This window comes from Anticarsia gemmatalis, chromosome 17, assembly GCF_050436995.1.
Source record: "Anticarsia gemmatalis isolate Benzon Research Colony breed Stoneville strain chromosome 17, ilAntGemm2 primary, whole genome shotgun sequence".
Lineage (NCBI taxonomy): Eukaryota > Metazoa > Arthropoda > Insecta > Lepidoptera > Erebidae > Anticarsia > Anticarsia gemmatalis.
In genome coordinates, this window is record NC_134761.1 from 3,455,441 (window position 1) to 3,473,973 (window position 18,533).

Here is an 18,533-nt window from a genome sequence, read left to right on the forward strand (position 1 = left end):
CCAAAAATATGCATAGTTTTACGATATTTCATTAAAAAAATGGTCAATTTCTATTCACCCAGCGATAGGGGTGAATCAAAACGACCAAAGGGGTGAATGGAAAAATTGTGTTTTAAAACCTTTTTTCAGTTAACAATATTGTATCTTTATAGATAAATATACACCTAAAGAGATAAACACTCCAAACAACTCATTAGAAAAGAAATTCCACTTTAAATCCAAAGTTTTGAAAAAAATGTATGGACCATTAAGGCATTCGAGGACGGTTGACTTTGAAGCAATTTTTTGGGTATAAATATCAATTTAAACATTTAAACAATTATGACACCGCAGAGAAGTAATATCGACGTGTAATCATTTCAAATTTGAACAAAATTCTTAAACGAGGAGTACTCAAACATTGGGCTTGAAAACTTTCTTGATTTTTTTTCTATTCACCCCGCGAATTCTATTCACCCCGTTTTACGGTACCTGTATTTTGATGCCGCTCGTCGGTGTGATTCTTTCAGCAAGTACTTAAGCTGATAAAATATTGATTGGGACGGTAACTTCTTATCAATTTATATGATATAACGGTGCATTGACATCCTCAGATAATTGCTAGGCAACAGTGATAAAGGATTTTCACACACTTCAGAATCGCAACAATGAAATCTAACACGAATATAATTAATGAGCCATCCAAAACGTGCACTTTAACAAGTTTCAGGTCGTTTTTACGTATTCACAAGGCTTGCATCAACACACCTATTTTCTCATTCATAATATTTATTGTCATTATTTTATAGAATAGGATTGTCTCTACAAAATCTGCCTGTGAATAATATACCTACGTATTTATTATAACTTTAACTACTGATATAGATGTAGGGAATTTTAAGGTTCCTAGTTAAGCACGGATATAAAAAATAAAACAGCAAAATTATTTACAAATACTTTATTTGTATCTTACATTAACAAAACTGAAGCTACGAAACAGAAATGATGATTCAATAAGTAGCACAAACTGAACTACTCGTTACATGGCTGAACCACACTTACCACACAAGTAAACAAATAAAAGAAAACAAGTTTGTCTCTTCCTAATTGACGGAAATCATTACAGAATGTGGTCTAAACAGGGACGGACGTTTATTTTAGTAATATGTAGTGCTGTATATAGCAAGATATTTAGAACAGGTGGTCTATCTTAAAAATAGAAACGGAATTAATTAAAAATAAAAACTACTCTATTTTGACCGCTGTCGATCTTTATGTATCGCAGTTATATTTTACATTTTCACACTAAAATTGAACTGAATTGTGAAAGAAGAACCATGTGCAATTTTATTTAACATTTATTAATCTTTGAGTTACTGTAGACCTCCTGTTCGTCTTCGAAATAATGCTATGCCTATACAGTACGCTACAGTTCGACTTCATCATACTCGTATTGCTATATCTGAATATTGATTGTTGATTTTCTATGTCTGTTTCAATTCTGTCAGTCTCTTGAATGTCCCGCTCACTCACCAGCGTACAGTCAATGGAGTAAGCAAGACCTGGATATCCCTTGAGTAGCATACTATTCATAATCAAGTCATGCAAGTCTTAACTCAGTTTATATAAGGTAACTGTAAGGTCAGATAAATAATACAATAGCAATGGCCAGTTTCACTACCACGGCGTAAATATCAAGAGGAATTTGACAGACTATTTCGCATTTTTATCCGATGGTTTGCTGTCATTGCATTAATTATTGGATAGTGAAACTGGCAATAACCGCCGATTTTTCTTCGCCAGTTAACTTTATCCGATGGACACTTTAGTCAGATAATGAATCTACACTCAATACATCTTTAATCTCTCCAAATTTTAAAATGATTCGTGAAAACAATTTCTGTGGCGTAGGAAAGATCGGCACTAAATCTCATTATGTTTATTAAAGGAATGATAAAAACTTTGAATAAGTACAAATGTAACAACAAATAAATCTCTGTTTCACGATGAACACATAACAAATACAATACTGACAATTTACATGGAAAAGTAATTAAAAATAAAATTATATACGATCATAATAATATTAGAATATAAGATAATTTAAACGACAATATATCATCACCTAGCACACTTTTAATTTTGTGATGTTTAAACGATACCGTTTTAATGAAAAGTTGCCATATGTCATAATCAATCTGGTAAATTCTTAGAAATGGCAACTTGTTAAACAATTTTAATATAAAATTATGATTTTATTAGTTTTAATTATAAATGGGACGAAGGCTAAATAATTACAATACAATAAATCGCAACTATTAACACTAATTTCGTGGATATTCTAGCGACGAAATGGCCTATTACGGTTTAAAATTGATAGTCATTTCAGCCATCGGCCGTTAAACCCCTATTAATAAATCGCTTTCAAAACGTAACTCAAACCTTTTACTGTATAATTATGAACTTAATAACGGTCTCACATATTGTAGCAATTTATTAACACATTGGACTTACTCCTGATAGAATCAAATCCGGATTTGATTGAATCAGATTCGAGCTTATGTCAAAACGTACTTTTAGTGCGTCATCAAACACTGGTTTATAATAAAAATGATGAATATCAAACAATCCAATAAGTTTTACTTTAAACTAGCGTTCAATCATGCCCTAGTTTGGAATTTAAGAGTTCGATTTTACATAAACTCGAATTTGATTAAATCGAATTCAAATTCGATTCTATCAAGATTGAACCGGCAGGTCTATACAGAATCTCTTCTCGTACGATTTGTCAGTATAGTTTGAATACCTTATTAAAATCATGTAATAATATAATATTTTTTTTACAATATACATTTAGGTACATATTAAAATGGCGTCCATTTATAAGCAATCTGTGGTAACTAATTTATATAAAATGATATTATTTTTTATCTAGTACATATTTATAACAGCCATAGACTTTACAGGCCATTAGGACATCGAGTTGTTAAGTAGAAGAACTTGTTTTACAATTACAAAGTAATATTAGAATATCCATTACATAATTTATTAAAAAAAACTGGCCAGTACGGTTTCACATGTTTCAAACTCTAATAAAGCTGATACTCCTGATTGAGGATTTTAAGAACTATAACAGTAATGCCCGGTTTCTGAGGTACATTTAGCGGTAGTTTATCTATTTAATAGCGTTTAAATTCATATAAAAAAACGTGGTTAGTAATACAACACTCGCACGATTCTGAACTTTCGATATTATTGAAAGCTTGTCATGAAAAATAGTTCTTACAATAAACGCTAGGGGCGCTGGTGTCGGAAGATTTTAGTAATCGTTTCTCTGATTGTTTTAGCATCGCAACAAATTCCATGCCGTGAGTCTTTGCATGACACGCGTACATTGACCAGTTTTATAATATGTTATGAAAACACGTTATTACTTTGTAATGGTGAAACCGTCTTACAATATTATATCTCACATGAATAGAATTCTATAGAAACACTAATGTTTGAGTAACTCATACATTCTATATGAATCTTTATAAATTAAATGTTAAGCGTCGTTTAGTCGCAATACTGAAGATGTATTCGACAGTGGATAACAAATTAATGCGTTTGAAAAAGCTAAAGTATAACATGTTATTTATTAGCTTTCAACTAGGGTCGTATTAGTTGTTGAAAAACTGCCCTGGAATGGACTTTTAAATGAATCGTTTTTTTTTTGCATTAGAGCCATGGCGGCGTCGCTGGCTACGTATCCAAGCAGTTAATATTGAAATGTATGTCACCTAACTCACGTGGCAACGGTGTGGCAACGTGACATTTCAATACTAGCTGCTTGGATACGTAGCCAGCGACGCCGCCCCGGCGCGGCGTCCCAGAGAGGCAGGGCTCTTTTTTTTTAAAACTCCGACTGTCTTTAAGGACACTAAGCTATAAGAGATAGATTTTAAGATCGGCCGATGCTGCCGTTGTAGCATCGGTCTCCTATTTATATGAGGTGTATGTCAAGGTATACTCTTCTAACGGCCAATGAGTGATACTGATAAGACCTAAAACATTGTAAAGCTGGTCCTTGTTTGAACACAATAAATTGTACCTTTCCAAATTCATGAAATATAACTATACCTATCTTTGATATGAATGGATCCTATTATTTTCATTCGATACTGCCTTGATATGACTTGATTACTGTGTTTTTACAGCACAAAATGGTGAACACTTTATTCCCGATATGTTACTAACCTCGCAGATAGAACGTTGAAATGTGACTTCTAATTCATGTCACATAAAGTTAAAATTCCAATGACTTGCTTGTACAGTCACACGTATTTCTTTGTCATCCACTGTCAATACATCACATAAACGAAACATCCTACATAACGTCTAGTAAAGCTCAAATCCTGAACGACATGCTGTCTCTATCGCTCTAACGTTAGATATGGCGTGTGCGAGAGGGACGTCACTTGCCGGTCCACTCGCTGATCCTGCCGTTCTCGAACGCCAGGCTCTTTCTAGGCAGAGGCACTAGTGTACCGCGCTTCACTATGCCCATGTCTTCGCCGGGATAGTACTGGAAAAAACGTAACGCAAAATAATAAAGTACTTAATGAAAGTTTTTGAAGGCAGGTCACACTAGACCAGCGAGGCGGACTTAAGGCCTAGTGATGTCCTCATTCCGGGAGACCCTTGCCCAACAATGGGACAGTACTGACTTGTTGTCCATGAGTTTTGGTTATTTAAACTGTTTGCTAACTAATTTTTGCTTCGGTCGTCGTAAGAATAGTATTTGTGAGTTTTTTAGCCCAGTGCTAGGACATTAAGTAATCACATAGAAATGTTTCGACTCACCTGACATTGTGATACAAATTTCAATATATCTGAACGAATGAATTCATTGTCCTCTTTCACTTTTTCCAATCTGAAAAGAGAATTTTTAAATAAGTACGTGAACATAAAGTTTATTAAGCAAACAAACAGTCGAAATTAATTTGTGAATAAAAACTTATTTATTTAACTACAAAACAAAACCCAGGATTCCACATGATCAGTAGAATAGTGTCATAAATACTTACATTTCTGGCTTAGCTATCCTTTCTACAACGCATTTGCATATTTTTTCGCACAAAGCCTCATCAAACAATGGTATACCAAACTGTAAGTCGAGTATCGTCCACCTCTGAAACAAATAAAAGTAGTTTCACAACTACAGCCTTATCCCAATACAAATACAATTTACCGCCTCTATTATAACTAGAAAAGTTTATTGTACAGTATTACCGTATTTACAAGCCCTCCACCCCCCTGTGATATTTCGTCATTTTATATAGACTCCTCCCTTTTGAAACCCACGTGATTAATGGGGATTCAGTTTTGAATTAAATAATCGAATAATATTGTGATAATCATACCTCAGGTTTACAAGTTTCATCATCAGATATATTGTGCGCAGTATCAACCCCGCTGTCGCCCTCCGCGGCCGACATCTCCGTCAACTTGTCGCTCAACTGAGTGAACATCGATATCGATTCCTCGGCCGGACTCAACAAATCGTTCAACTGGTTCATACATCTGTCTCCCTTCTTACTCAAATTCTCACTACTCACTGAACTAGAATGTATTGGAACGAGGTCTTCGATAGTAGATATGGAATCTTTACTCGTAGATTTCTCCTTGGAATGTTTTTTATCTGATTTTAAGTCTTCAATGCTGGTTGAGGAGGAATGGATTGGTACTAAATCGTCGCTGCAGGCAATGGATTCTTTGCTTTGTGCATGTTTTTGATCGTCTAAAGCTAGGTTATCGAGTTCGTCGCATAGTAGCTGGCCTCCTTCGACGGTGGTGAAGCCGTTGGCCGGGGAGCTGTTCTTGCTCTCAGTGGTCGGTGTGACTGCGAAGTGCGACTCGATGGGAGACTGCAGCCGCGCGATAGACTTGGTGTACTCTTCATTGTATTTCTCCGCGGATTCTGTTGATGATAATGACACTTCGGAGACGGGTTTCGCTATGCCGCATATGTCTTTTTTCTTTCGGGGTTGCACTGTAACAAAAGTAAATATAGTTGATTTAAAGTCAGTAATAACATTTTGATTGCTCTAGCCTACAACGTAGTATACGCTTTTCAAAGATACTAGCGAATAAACGCATTTTTTAATGAGCTTTTTACCGAACTTACCGAAGCAACTCAGGAGATTTTACTACGGCACTTTTCAAAGTGGTTTCAAATCAAATAATCGATAAATATGATACTATACCTAATTGTACAGTAGCCGGTGGTCTGGCACAGCCAAGGTCAGGTACTCCGATATCAGCTAACGTGACGTATCCCACGGAGCGTGTTAGTCGCAGTCGCTTGAGTAATCGACGCAGACCCGCGTGACGGGACCACATTGCTTGTGATTCTAAAATGTATAGATTACATTGATAGAAATTCTGGAAAAATTCATTGTACTATTTTGTATTTACAATAATGTGAGAAACTTATTGAACTTTAAAAAAAATGGGGATTTCTATTAGATAAACTATCGAATTACATTTTGAGCGTTACGTTCTACAAAACTTTTGGCTATACCAGTGATATCTTTCCTATTAGTAGGTCCGGTAAGATTATAGGATAGATTATAATTTTAGTTTTTCATTCTGTGCAAATTCCTATCAATAATTATTTGAGCCTGTAATTTTTCTATAAAATAAGTTTTTGACGTGATAATATCTAAGTTTTATAAACCTACATACCAGGGCAAGTATCAGCTTCAGGCGGGAACATAAGGTGCCTCAATGGGGCAGGGTGCCTGACGCCTAATGCCTGGAGCAACACAGGTCCGCGGCGCAGCGCCGTGTTGGCGGCTAGCAGAGCTGGTGCCGCCGCCAGGGCTCCGGCCGCCGCTCCTGCACCTTCTAGCGCCGCTTCGGCCCCCCACCAGGAGACTGTCAGGCGTGAGTAACCGAGGAGTAGGCGAGGGACGCTACGGAGCTGAGTGCCTGTGGAGGATAAAGATAAGTTTAGAATTTTAAAGATTCTTTTTTTTTTAACGTTTTTAATGTTGCATTCAATATTGATACAAATTTTCAATGCTTTAATTTTGTACAAAATATAAAAGATTATTAAATTATTAGAATGTAGTATTGTTTTGGGGAATAAATGATCTAAGTTTCGATCGAATTATATCGACCGAGGTTAAGATGCGACCGTCCTCACGAGCTGAGCGTCAGCTCGAGACTACGGGCGTATCTTAACCTTTAATTTTCAATCGCGTTTAAGACATTTTCAATTGCGTTTAAGATCCGTTGCATTATAATATTATGTTAACAAGTTGCAAAAAAATTTAAATCGTAAAATTTAAAAATCAATTTGTATATAGTACCTTTAGTGAGCAGCAAGGTGGGCGGTCCGTAGCCGGCCACGTGGTACAGGTAGAGCCGCATCCAGGGCGTGGCGGCCTCGGGCGGCGCGGGCCCCACGTGCGGCAGCGCGCCCGCCGCCAGCCCCGCGCGCGCCTCGCGACACAGCGGAGCCGTCGAGATCGCTAGCCTGGAACGACAACATTATATTACTATGTTTATGTATACATGTAACAATGTGTGAACAAATGCCGATCATCGATTAAAACCATACATAAAAAAAAACAGTTAAAAAAAAGTTAGTGGGCCCCTTAAACGAATACGTAGGTAAATAAAAAAATCAATGAATAACAAAAACTGTTCACACTTCTTTCTTATTGTTATCTAAATAAATATTTATAACTCAAAGGTGACTGACTGACTGACTAACATTGTGATTTATCAACGGACAGCCTAAACCACTGGACCGATCAGGTTGAAATTATTTTAAATGTTATGACGTACGCATGAATTAAAATAAATCTATACTAATATTATAAAGCTAAGGAGTTTGTTTGTTTGTTTGAACGCGCTAATCTCAGGAAATACTAGTCTACATTATACCGGTACTTAGTGTTGAGCAGGCGCGTCCTGGCGGCGGCGCCCAGCGCGTGCAGCGCCTCGCAGCGCAGCAGGTCCAGCGGGCGCAGGCGCGGCCGCAGCGAGCGCAGCGCCGCGCGCAGGCACGCCGCCGCCGCCAGGTACCGCCGGGCTTCGCCTTCTATCTCGGGGTCTGCTACCACCTACAATATTGTTACCTGTACTTAGTGTTGAGCAGGCGCGTCCTGGCGGCGGCGCCCAGCGCGTGCAGCGCCTCGCAGCGCAGCAGGTCCAGCGGGCGCAGGCGCGGCCGCAGCGAGCGCAGCGCCGCGCGCAGGCACGCCGCCGCCGCCAGGTACCGCCGGGCTTCGCCTTCTATCTCGGGGTCTGCTACCACCTACAATATTGTTACCTGTACTTAGTGTTGAGCAGGCGCGTCCTGGCGGCGGCGCCCAGCGCGTGCAGCGCCTCGCAGCGCAGCAGGTCCAGCGGGCGCAGGCGCGGCCGCAGCGAGCGCAGCGCCGCGCGCAGGCACGCCGCCGCCGCCAGGTACCGCCGGGCTTCGCCTTCTATCTCGGGGTCTGCTACCACCTACAATATTGTTACCTGTACTTAGTGTTGAGCAGGCGCGTCCTGGCGGCGGCGCCCAGCGCGTGCAGCGCCTCGCAGCGCAGCAGGTCCAGCGGGCGCAGGCGCGGCCGCAGCGAGCGCAGCGCCGCGCGCAGGCACGCCGCCGCCGCCAGGTACCGCCGGGCTTCGCCTTCTATCTCGGGGTCTGCTACCACCTACAATATTGTTACCTGTACTTAGTGTTGAGCAGGCGCGTCCTGGCGGCGGCGCCCAGCGCGTGCAGCGCCTCGCAGCGCAGCAGGTCCAGCGGGCGCAGGCGCGGCCGCAGCGAGCGCAGCGCCGCGCGCAGGCACGCCGCCGCCGCCAGGTACCGCCGGGCTTCGCCTTCTATCTCGGGGTCTGCTACCACCTACAACACATTATCATTTTTTTCTAACCCATTAACGTCCCACTGCTGGGCAAGAGTCTCCTCCCGAACGAGGATGGGCTTAGGCTTTTGTTCGCAACGCTGACCAGGTGCGGGTTGGAGACTTTGCATGCCCTCAAGAAATGTATTAAACAAATTTTAGGCATGCTAGGTTTCATCACATTGTTTTCCTTGACTGTAACAGCAAGTGATAATTATTTTACTTAAACCACTCGGCTATCACTGCTTATTATTTTTTTTATTCAGTCGAAAATGTCAGTTAGTTTCACTTACAAATGTAAACTACACGACAGATAAAGAAACAAAAAATGGATAAAATTGTTTGTCAAAATGACCGTACCACTAGCAAAGGAGCAAACAGACGTAAAGTTTAAAAATACTGTAGTACTAGCTGACCCGCGCAACTTCGCTTGCGTCACTTAAGAGAGAATGGGTCAGAATTTTCCTCGTTTTTGTAACACTTTTTACTGTTACTCTGCTCCTATTGGTCGTAGCGTGATGATACAAAATATACCCTTTTTTTTCACGAAAAATATTCTCAAAATTATTTATATCTCATAATATAACGAACTCGCGCTAAGGCATATCCGCCATTAAAACAGTTGCCATGACAACGGAATTTTGTTAGTTCAATGTCATTATAATATTGATTATTCGCGACTTCGTTCGCCACCTGAATTTTCCCGGGAAATGCGTCATTTTCCCGGGGTAAAAAGTAGCCTATGTCCTTTCTCGGGTATCAAAATATCTCCATACCAAATTTCATGCAAATTGGTTCAGTAGTTTAGGCGTGATTGAGTAGCAGACAGACAGACAGACAAACAGATAGACAGACAGACAGACAGTTACTTTCGCATTTATAATATTAGTATTAAGTATTATAGTATTAAGTATTATAGTATTAAGTATTATAGTATTAAGTATTAGTATGGAAGTATGGATTAAAACCAGACGTGTGACACAAACACAACATACATGGAAATGATAATAAAAATGCACGTACCTTATCTAACTCCATGAGTAAACTATCGAGGCTTTCGTCTGGTAACTTTCCCACTTCGAACAACGTTACCGCGTGACTTTTCAAGTCCTGAAACAAATACAATTTCAAACTTTAAATATTTCACATACTATTTTACTACGTTGAGGCGCCCATAGCCAGTTGCGCTCACCATTTAGTAAACGATCTGTAGGTTAAGCAAACCTTGGCGCGGTCATTCCATAGATGGGTGACCTTTTTTTTTTAAGGCAACTCCCGCACTAATAATTGCTCTTGTGTCGCGGGGACTTTTACAAACATACAAACAACGGACACAAAGCACAACCAGACCCGAAACAATTATTTGTGGATCGCACAAATAATTGCTCCGTCTGGGAATTGAACCCACGACCTCACGACGCAGTAGTGTTGGCGTGGTGACCTAAACCACTGCGCCACTGAGGCAGTCCATTGATTAACAAATTAACATAATAATTATATACAAACCGGTGACAAATTGCCCATCATAAGATACGCAGCTAAAGTAGAATCAAACAACACAGCTACTCTACGACCAGCCGCGATGTTTGTCGACTCCATTGACTCTTCCTGACTCTGCAAACAACATATTTAACCATCACTACCATTCAAGCTTCGCAAATTTTAACCTTATCTTGCAAAGTGTAAGGTCCTTTTTCGTCTATACAAAAAAAGTGTTGTTGGTATATTTCACCTGTTTAGATGTAGATGGCACCTGCTTGATGATGACAGGTTCCATTTGTATATCGTCGTCCATGTTGGGGTCAAATGTTAGTGGGGATATCTGACTGTACCTAGAAGAACAGAAAATCATTAATAATTTAACGTGATTCAATGTAATATAGAGGTATGTTAAATAATGGCAGTCAACATTTCAAAGAAGCACAATTTTTATTTCAATGGCAAAATTAAATAGTTTTTATCCACAAATCTTTCTAAACTACTAGTCAATGATACGATACTGTAGTAGTAAACACAAGAATTTCCTTTGTGGGTGCTTGAGACGTTCGAGAAGCACGGGGGGAGGAAAGGGTAGTCTTCTAACTATTAACTACTCGTATCTTAATTTCTCATTAATCTTCACCTGGATATCGTTAAAAGCAGAGATCTCAGTTTTTATTTTCAGCCACGTAGCCGATATATCAGTGTTAGTAGCTTTGTAATGGGCATACGTACGGTTGATGATTGTGTGTGGTGACAGCGTCCCTCCAGGACGAGTGTTGCGGCGCCACGGGCGGAGGTTGTAAGTTCTTAGCGAACCCGAGCCGACAGTACAGAGATACTGCTTGTTTTACTAGCTCACATTCCACCTGCGAAATTGTAATTAGAGGTTAGTATTGTCTAAAGCTTTTTTTCTGTACTAACTGAGGAAAATTGAGAGAGTTCCTTCATCTATTTAAGAAGAAAGAATTCGTACTGAACTGATGTAGCTTACATAGAAATGTGTAAAGACAGACACGCGACAGAGACAGGAAGCCGTTACATGACTTTAGGTAATTCATATCAAACAGCTTGCAAACGAGACCGAAACTAGAGACCGTGATGTTAATTATAATAAAATTATGGTCGCAGTTTCCGGTCGCGGTCCCCGTAGAGGCGCGAACCGCCTTTATACGGTGTAATGGAAGCTATATGTAGCGAAATGGGATAGTTATATTTTATAACGTAAAACTCGATTTTCGTTAATATTCGAAGTAATATATATGACCTTGCGTGGTGACAAGTAATATTGCGAATAGTAATATTTTCATGAGCTCAAAGGTCATCTGTTAATTATACTCATTGTTCAATTAGTTCAATTTATAGCAGTAATTGTTACATTTCCGAATGTTATTGTGTTGTTTCTAATGTAGAATCATAATTTGTTGGACCTAGTAGTTTCATTTAGTATAAAAGTTTTTTTTTCCATCACGATCTTTCCCGTGATCAAAAATCTCCGATTACTACAATCCATCCTAACTACTAACTACTAACTTAACAAACATTATTTCTTTATAACAAAGTTACAAACAATAGTTGGTTTAAACATTTACCTGCAACACAGCCGCTAAGTCAGCCACACTGGTGTGTTCATCAATAGAGACGAATACTTTGTACAGTAGCGTCTCGAAGTAATCACCCGCTATACGGTTCATCACGAAGCCTTTCAGTGGCGGCACTGATACTTTGTCTGCGGCGGTGATCGGCACGTCCAGGTAGATTAGACCACGTCTGAGGAGAGAAAAGTTGCGTTGATTAAGTAATAAATTATATCTAACCTTTTCCAGAACCTCAAGACTTTAAATTTGTTTGTACAGATGTCAATGCTAAAGTACACCCTAATAATCAGGCGAAATTGCTAACCGATCACCGACCAGTCATTGACCTAAAGGAGGTCGGATACAGTGCGACTTAACGTGATTTTTGAGACACACAAAACCTAACTTCTATAATCCAACATTTTGGCAGAAAACCTTAGGAACAACTTGTAACACCCAGGCCCTTTTTTTTACTTGGCGAATGCATGAAATTGCATCCCCTACGCCCGGGGGAGCGCAGGGGTATGCAGGCTCTCCTAACCAGAAGGACTAGGCCTACCCAAGCAGCCGCATTCACTGCGCCTTAAAGAGAGTCAACGTAAATATTAATAAATCCATAGGTGCTATTATTTTGCAAATTAGACATGTATATTATGCAATGTTAGGTACCTGTACAGAGTCTTAACAACATTGTAATCCAGCGTGCCGGCCGTCTGCGAGCCGCGGTCGATTAACATATCTATTAGCGCCCTCTCACTCTCGTTCAACGGCTGGAAAGAGACAGAATATAGGTTTAAACAGTCTGTTAATAGAATATATTTACATAATGTTATTCTAGATAGAAAGTTGCAATTCTAAACACTAAATTAGTAAGCAAATCTTAGATATGCATCTTGAGACTGAAAGCTATTTCAACATTTGCTAATTTGAAATAATAATACATGTATACACACCACTTTTTTATTTACTAAATGAGTCACACTTGCAGTGCATTATTTATCAAAGTCTTGCCCCATTTTTTTGCAATTAGAATTTGAATCTGAGGAATCACTATTCCTTTTACAATTATTGACCCTTCGACACTGCTATGTAGTATCGGATAAAAGAAAGAAAATAATAGTCTTGTAACATAAGTTCGACCGTCATTTTACATCAAATAGAATTGTGACAACAAACAAAAATTCCACGAATTTTCGTTTATTTTAGTAAGGCCTCAGTTCTCTTCAGATTACCTCTATCTCTTACCAACCTAAATAATTAATCATAAGAGTAAAAGAGAGACCTAAATTCAAGTATACCTTAACATCATCTTCGAGCACATAACCAAGTTCGATCCTCCACCACGGCTGCATCGGTATGTTCAGTGGGACGCGGGGTAGTAGCGCGCGGATCGCTTTGGACCGCCCCCGCCGGCCCAGCGAGCGAGCCTTCGCTACCAGTTCTAAGTACTCGTTACGACCGATGCCTAGTAATCTTAGACCTGGGAAATTTTTTACATCATGTTATAGTTAAATCTATGGTGCCTTACTTTTAACCCTTTGACCGCCACGGTCGGCTATACTCGACAAATCAAAAAGTCACGCCAAATGTCGACAAAAATATAGCGTTGTGAGCACGTCAAAGGGTTAAAGGCGTTCAGAGTAAGTGATTCTTAATTGGCCCCATTTTTATTTTTAAGACCACTGATAAACATACAAACAACGGACACAAAGTACCTATTTCCTTCATTTAGATATTTCAATAACATAATACGACTACGTAGTGGTTAAAGTCGAATAGGAGGCTTGCGACGTACGGAGACGTCGTGGGTGTGATTATACAATTGGACCAAAATAAGTAATGATTTCGTATGTCGTAGAACATTGTAGCAATTATTTATAAAATCTCCGTAAGACAAGACCTGTCTTTAGTGCGTGAGATTGTTTAAAAAATGTACCTTTAAGGAAAAAAATACTCTTATCTTGCCCTTATCCATTACTAAAGTATCAACAACTAACAACAGACTTGTGATCTGTATTCAAAGCAAAATTAACATCACAGCTGGTTGCAAATTGAGAAGATTAATGAATAAACATTAGAATAACTATATGTGCAATATGTTAAGTAGTTCATCATACATAATATATAATGTTTAAATAAACATCAAGGCTGTGCTTTATGTACAAATGTAACTGACTTATTTCTTTTATCATCATATTGACATGAAAACAATTCTTTGGGTCAGTGAAACTGACTTCTTTAGTACTCTAGAGACAATAACAGTAGCAGAGATAGAGTAACTATAAATCAATGCTATTTTGAATTAATAATTTAATAAAATAAAGAGTATTTACAGTTAAAAAACCCGATAGAATTTCTAGTAGCCTTTCCTTGTAGGAAACTCTCAGGAAAACTAAACATGTACTTCACATAATATATTTGCAAAACAAATGAAATGACAACAATTATTTTGAATGGTACTCACAATCAGCTGCTGTGAAATTAGGCATGGTGTCATAGCTCTTCTCCATCTCTATGAGCAGGGCCACGACCTCCACATAATAGATGAATGGTGTTATCCTCAATCCTATAACATACAAGTGACATCAAAACTACTTGTCTTATTGGAATTAGAACTTAGATAATGTAATATGATGACACACATATAAGATGTATTAGTTAGCATATTAGGTGAAATTTTGATAGTTTACTCAAACATTTGTAGTTACATTATCCATTGGAATGGTTTTCCAACACTTATGGTTAAACCATAAAACTGGTTCAATGTGTTTTCAACTATATAACATGATGGCTATAACATAGATGATGTTTGATGTTCCCACACAATGATGTGAATATATTTCTCAGTAAATAAACAGGTAAAATAATATATTGCCAAAATTAATTACATTTAGTTACTGTTGAGGGCCTCTAAATCTGGCAAAGCCAGCAATTGACAATGTTAAAATTTGATCAATATTCTTGTACTTACCTTTTACAATCATGTCAGCTAAGTGATAGGGGTAGAGCATGAGTCTCTGTATGCTGTTCTGCACAAGGGTTTCATAGTATTTCTTCTCATCTTTACGGATTGATCTCACTATAAATAACAAATACACACTTAAATAGAGTCAAATAACCCTATCTCAATTTATGTGAATATTTTAATACTTCTATATTGCATATTCATGGGGGGTGACTTCTTAAAGCACAAAATGTATTTGTTATGTTCACCTTTTCAAAGGTACATAAGTCCAGATTGTTTGTTGATTCCAAAGTTAGTTATCTAAGTATCAGATTTTGAGCTATACTCCAAAAGAAAAACATGATCATCATGATCTTTTTTTTAATAAGGCATTTTGTAATGAATTTATCAAGAAATTAAACCAATCTTTATATTATTGTTATATCCCTTTTACTTTCTACATATTGTCACAGTTACCAAACTTGTAATGTAAGCATGCAGTAGAAAGTGAAAGTGGGGATAATGAGTTCATCACACTTTCTTCATATCAGGCAGTACATAAGTATCAATTATCTAAGGTTATGTGTAAGCACAAATCTCTAGTTATTAAGTAGCTTATATTCTGTTTATTCATGACAGCTAACAGGAATTATTATACAATAATCATTATTTTCAATTTTATCTACTATTTCTTTTATTTAATTAGGAATTAATAGACTTACCGAGACTGCCTCTATATCTCAATTGATTTTTAATACTGAATTCAAATATATATCTCTCATATTCTTTGGGAGAGTCACCCAAAAGCTGTAACAATAAACACTAGGTTTAAAACATAACACAGCCTACGCGACGGCTTAAAATACTAATTGACTTAATAACCACGTTCATACAGTCATCAGTGATAAACACAATTACTGCTAATATCATAAAACAATAACATTATCAAGAAGTTTACCTTTTTTACGGTCGCAGGTAGTTGCGACCATTGTATCTTTTTCCTAATACATTCCTCAATTTCGTCTTCCATGGTACTTGACCATTTAATTAACGATTAAATAATTACATTGATAGCGAATAACTTTGCACGGCCTTGGATAATATGGATAAACTGCACAAAATATTTTTGATAAGTAAAAGCAAACACAGTATTGCGTTCAGAGTGTTTAGTCTTTATAAATATTCGTTTTTGTAAAATTTTAAGTCTTGATTAGGCAAGACAATTTAAATGTTTGGGAAAATTTTAAAATTGAATGAACTGGAAATCCGTAATGCATATAATATAAAGATATATTCTTATTCTGTTGGAATAAAGTATTCTTCGATGTACTCAAATTAAAGTGACATAAAATTGTAGAACTATATCAAGTTTTCGAACGGCCAAATGTCGTGTCCATATGACAATTGAAAGTTGCCATTATCATGAATTAAATAAATGAGCATGTTGATCGATTGTTAATTTGGTATGGTAAGCAGTGTTCCTAGGTACATTAAACGCAAAAGATATCTAAATACTTTTAGAGACAATATATCTCTGAAAGCAGTAACCTTTTTTGTAAAGCTGCACTGCATAGTTAAATTTATGCTATGCTATTTGTACCGCGGGTTCTATCATCGCCAAATAGAATGGAATCCAGAAAAAACTATCTTCAATAAAACACTGATTTAAAAAACCTTTGGAGAATGCTCTTCTACCTAGTTCGTTTACAGTATAATACAGTAGAACTCAGTAGCCTTGATATCTGGTTATGGGGGGAAAATACGTCGCCGTCGGCCCCTCTTTACTTTCGAATCCCTGTATTCTTTGCCATTTCGTATTTGCTGCTCAGGAAATCAATTCAAATGGTGTGGTGTCCACTACACCATTACGTATAGGTACTCACAAGCCTGATCCACTGTTTTGGATATATATGACTGATATAGCCAACAGATTTCCACATTCGATCAGTTTTCTCTATACAGCGAAAAATAAAATAGTGTTGAAGGAATGGAAAGGATAGTTAAATAACTTTTAGGGGGTCGTACGGTGAATATGATTTTAGGCTTAGGAAAAAAAGAATCTCTTAATTTTATCCATGTCTTTATTAAAGTCCGGGAAACATCGAATCAAACGCAGCGTGAATTTCTTGAATCATATCCGAAGCAGTCATACTGCGACCATGCTGAGTAAAAGCCCTAAAGTTACATAATCTGGTCAATTTTGCAGCTGCATATGACGCTACACTTTGAGCCAGTTGGGTATTATTTTCATTCTGACATAAATCTGTATTTAAAGCCCAGTTGTAAAAAGTACCTAATGCGCCAGATAGTATGTCTCCTTGGCCACCAGCACGCCGCCCAGAACCACCACCAGTAGCTGTCCACACGAAGTTAGAAGCGTTAGAGTGAAAAGCATCTTTTTCACCTTTCACTAAAACAGAGACACAATCGCCCCAGTAAGTATACCAATTACTAGAGTTATTTGAAACAGATTCAATTAATTTTGCGGCTTCGCGTTGATTTGGTGTGAGGATGGCTCCTGGACAAGGGTAATTTTTCAACACAGATGGATCTTTGTAAATTGCAAATAGACTATCCGCGTCGAGGATTAGTGGTTTACGCAATGTTTTGCATTCTTCTATTATATCATGTATCAGATGCAACGTAGCGTCTTCTCGTCCTAATCCAGGCCCAATAATTACGACGTGCATTTTCGGCAACAGTGCTCTTATCTTAGAGGCATGTTTTGCGCTCAAGTAAGGATGAACTATGAGATCGGGGCTATAAGATTTAATAACTGGTGATGCATCCTCTGTTGTTATTACATGAACCAAATCCGCTCCCACCTGAAAACAGAAAATATAATTTTTCATTAAATTGAAATATTGAAATGGAAAAAGCATAATAATAACAAAGAAACTAGATGTCGAATCATAAATACGAAACAAACCTTCAACGCTGTTATCGCTGCAAAGTACGGTGCTCCCGAATATTGTATTGAGCCGCCGATAACTACTATTTTTCCAGCTTCACCTTTTGATTTACCTTCCAATTTTGGAATAATTGTACTACTCAAAAGCCGAAATGTATTAGGTTGGAGACTACTATCAAAAAAATTACATTTTTCTTCCACCAATACTTGCTCACAATTAACAACCATATAATTAAATGTTATAAAAAATGAATATAGGGCATATAATATCGTCATGATGATTAGTAATATAAATATTCACTATTCACATGCGTTAAACAATTAATTAATATGGTTTTAATGATATAAATTCTACAACACACTCACAAGTTTCTTACTTTGTTTTTATTAAAGTTGACGGACTGTTGACCTATGCCTAGGTATATTCACAACAAACCGGAATGGTTATGAATGATTATCTGAATGAAGGTCATGCTCGCGAATTAAAGAAACGATTGTGTTCCTATTGAATGAAGGCAAAGTCTTTGTTATCATTTATTTATCATCTTATTGTAACATGTTAAGTCCGTTCTCCTTACTTAGGGATTTAAGATGACAGAATAAATGATGTATAGTAAAATATAAAATAAAAGGATAATATCACGTGAAACTGGGAATTTTTAGAACAAATAATTTTAAATAAAACAAATCGATTCAAACCTCGATTTTTTTAATTATACAAATGGCAACATTTTTTATTGTCTGTCAAACTC

General features: G+C 37.7%; 2 protein-coding genes across 2 annotated transcripts; both read right to left on the reverse strand.

Moving 5' to 3' along the window:
* Nucleotides 1-922: 922 nt before the first annotated feature.
* Nucleotides 923-16,020, reverse strand: LOC142979779 (protein FAM91A1). The gene is made up of 19 exons (XM_076124943.1): nucleotides 15,829-16,020; nucleotides 15,593-15,677; nucleotides 14,898-15,005; nucleotides 14,391-14,492; nucleotides 13,225-13,406; nucleotides 12,596-12,696; nucleotides 11,942-12,119; nucleotides 11,085-11,218; nucleotides 10,603-10,702; nucleotides 10,377-10,484; nucleotides 9,894-9,980; nucleotides 8,694-8,872; nucleotides 7,338-7,504; nucleotides 6,709-6,954; nucleotides 6,228-6,374; nucleotides 5,385-6,013; nucleotides 5,049-5,152; nucleotides 4,825-4,894; nucleotides 923-4,546 (listed from the first exon to the last, which is right to left on the reverse strand). The coding sequence occupies exons 1-19, from the start codon at nucleotides 15,898-15,900 to the stop codon at nucleotides 4,436-4,438; spliced, it is 2,910 nt and encodes a 969-aa protein (XP_075981058.1). The 5' UTR covers nucleotides 15,901-16,020; the 3' UTR covers nucleotides 923-4,435.
* An 897-nt stretch (nucleotides 16,021-16,917) lies between these two features.
* LOC142979798 (ATP-dependent (S)-NAD(P)H-hydrate dehydratase-like) lies at nucleotides 16,918-18,246 on the reverse strand. The gene is made up of 2 exons (XM_076124974.1): nucleotides 17,800-18,246; nucleotides 16,918-17,695 (listed from the first exon to the last, which is right to left on the reverse strand). The coding sequence occupies exons 1-2, from the start codon at nucleotides 18,055-18,057 to the stop codon at nucleotides 16,955-16,957; spliced, it is 999 nt and encodes a 332-aa protein (XP_075981089.1). The 5' UTR covers nucleotides 18,058-18,246; the 3' UTR covers nucleotides 16,918-16,954.
* Nucleotides 18,247-18,533: the final 287 nt, after the last annotated feature.

Excerpts from the sequence above, each read along its gene's own strand:
- LOC142979779 (XM_076124943.1), bottom strand. The coding sequence starts at position 15,900 with ATGGAAGACGAAATTGAGGAATGTATTAGGAAAAAGATACAATGGTCG. Across the intron at positions 15,678-15,828 it reads TACCTGCGACCGTAAAAAAG|CTTTTGGGTGACTCTCCCAA; the intron begins GTAAACTTCTTG and ends TTATTGTTACAG. Across the intron at positions 10,485-10,602 it reads TGCCATCTACATCTAAACAG|AGTCAGGAAGAGTCAATGGA; the intron begins GTGAAATATACC and ends TGTTGTTTGCAG.
- LOC142979798 (XM_076124974.1), bottom strand. The coding sequence starts at position 18,057 with ATGACGATATTATATGCCCTATATTCATTTTTTATAACATTTAATTAT. Across the intron at positions 17,696-17,799 it reads CAGCGATAACAGCGTTGAAG|GTGGGAGCGGATTTGGTTCA; the intron begins GTTTGTTTCGTA and ends TTCTGTTTTCAG.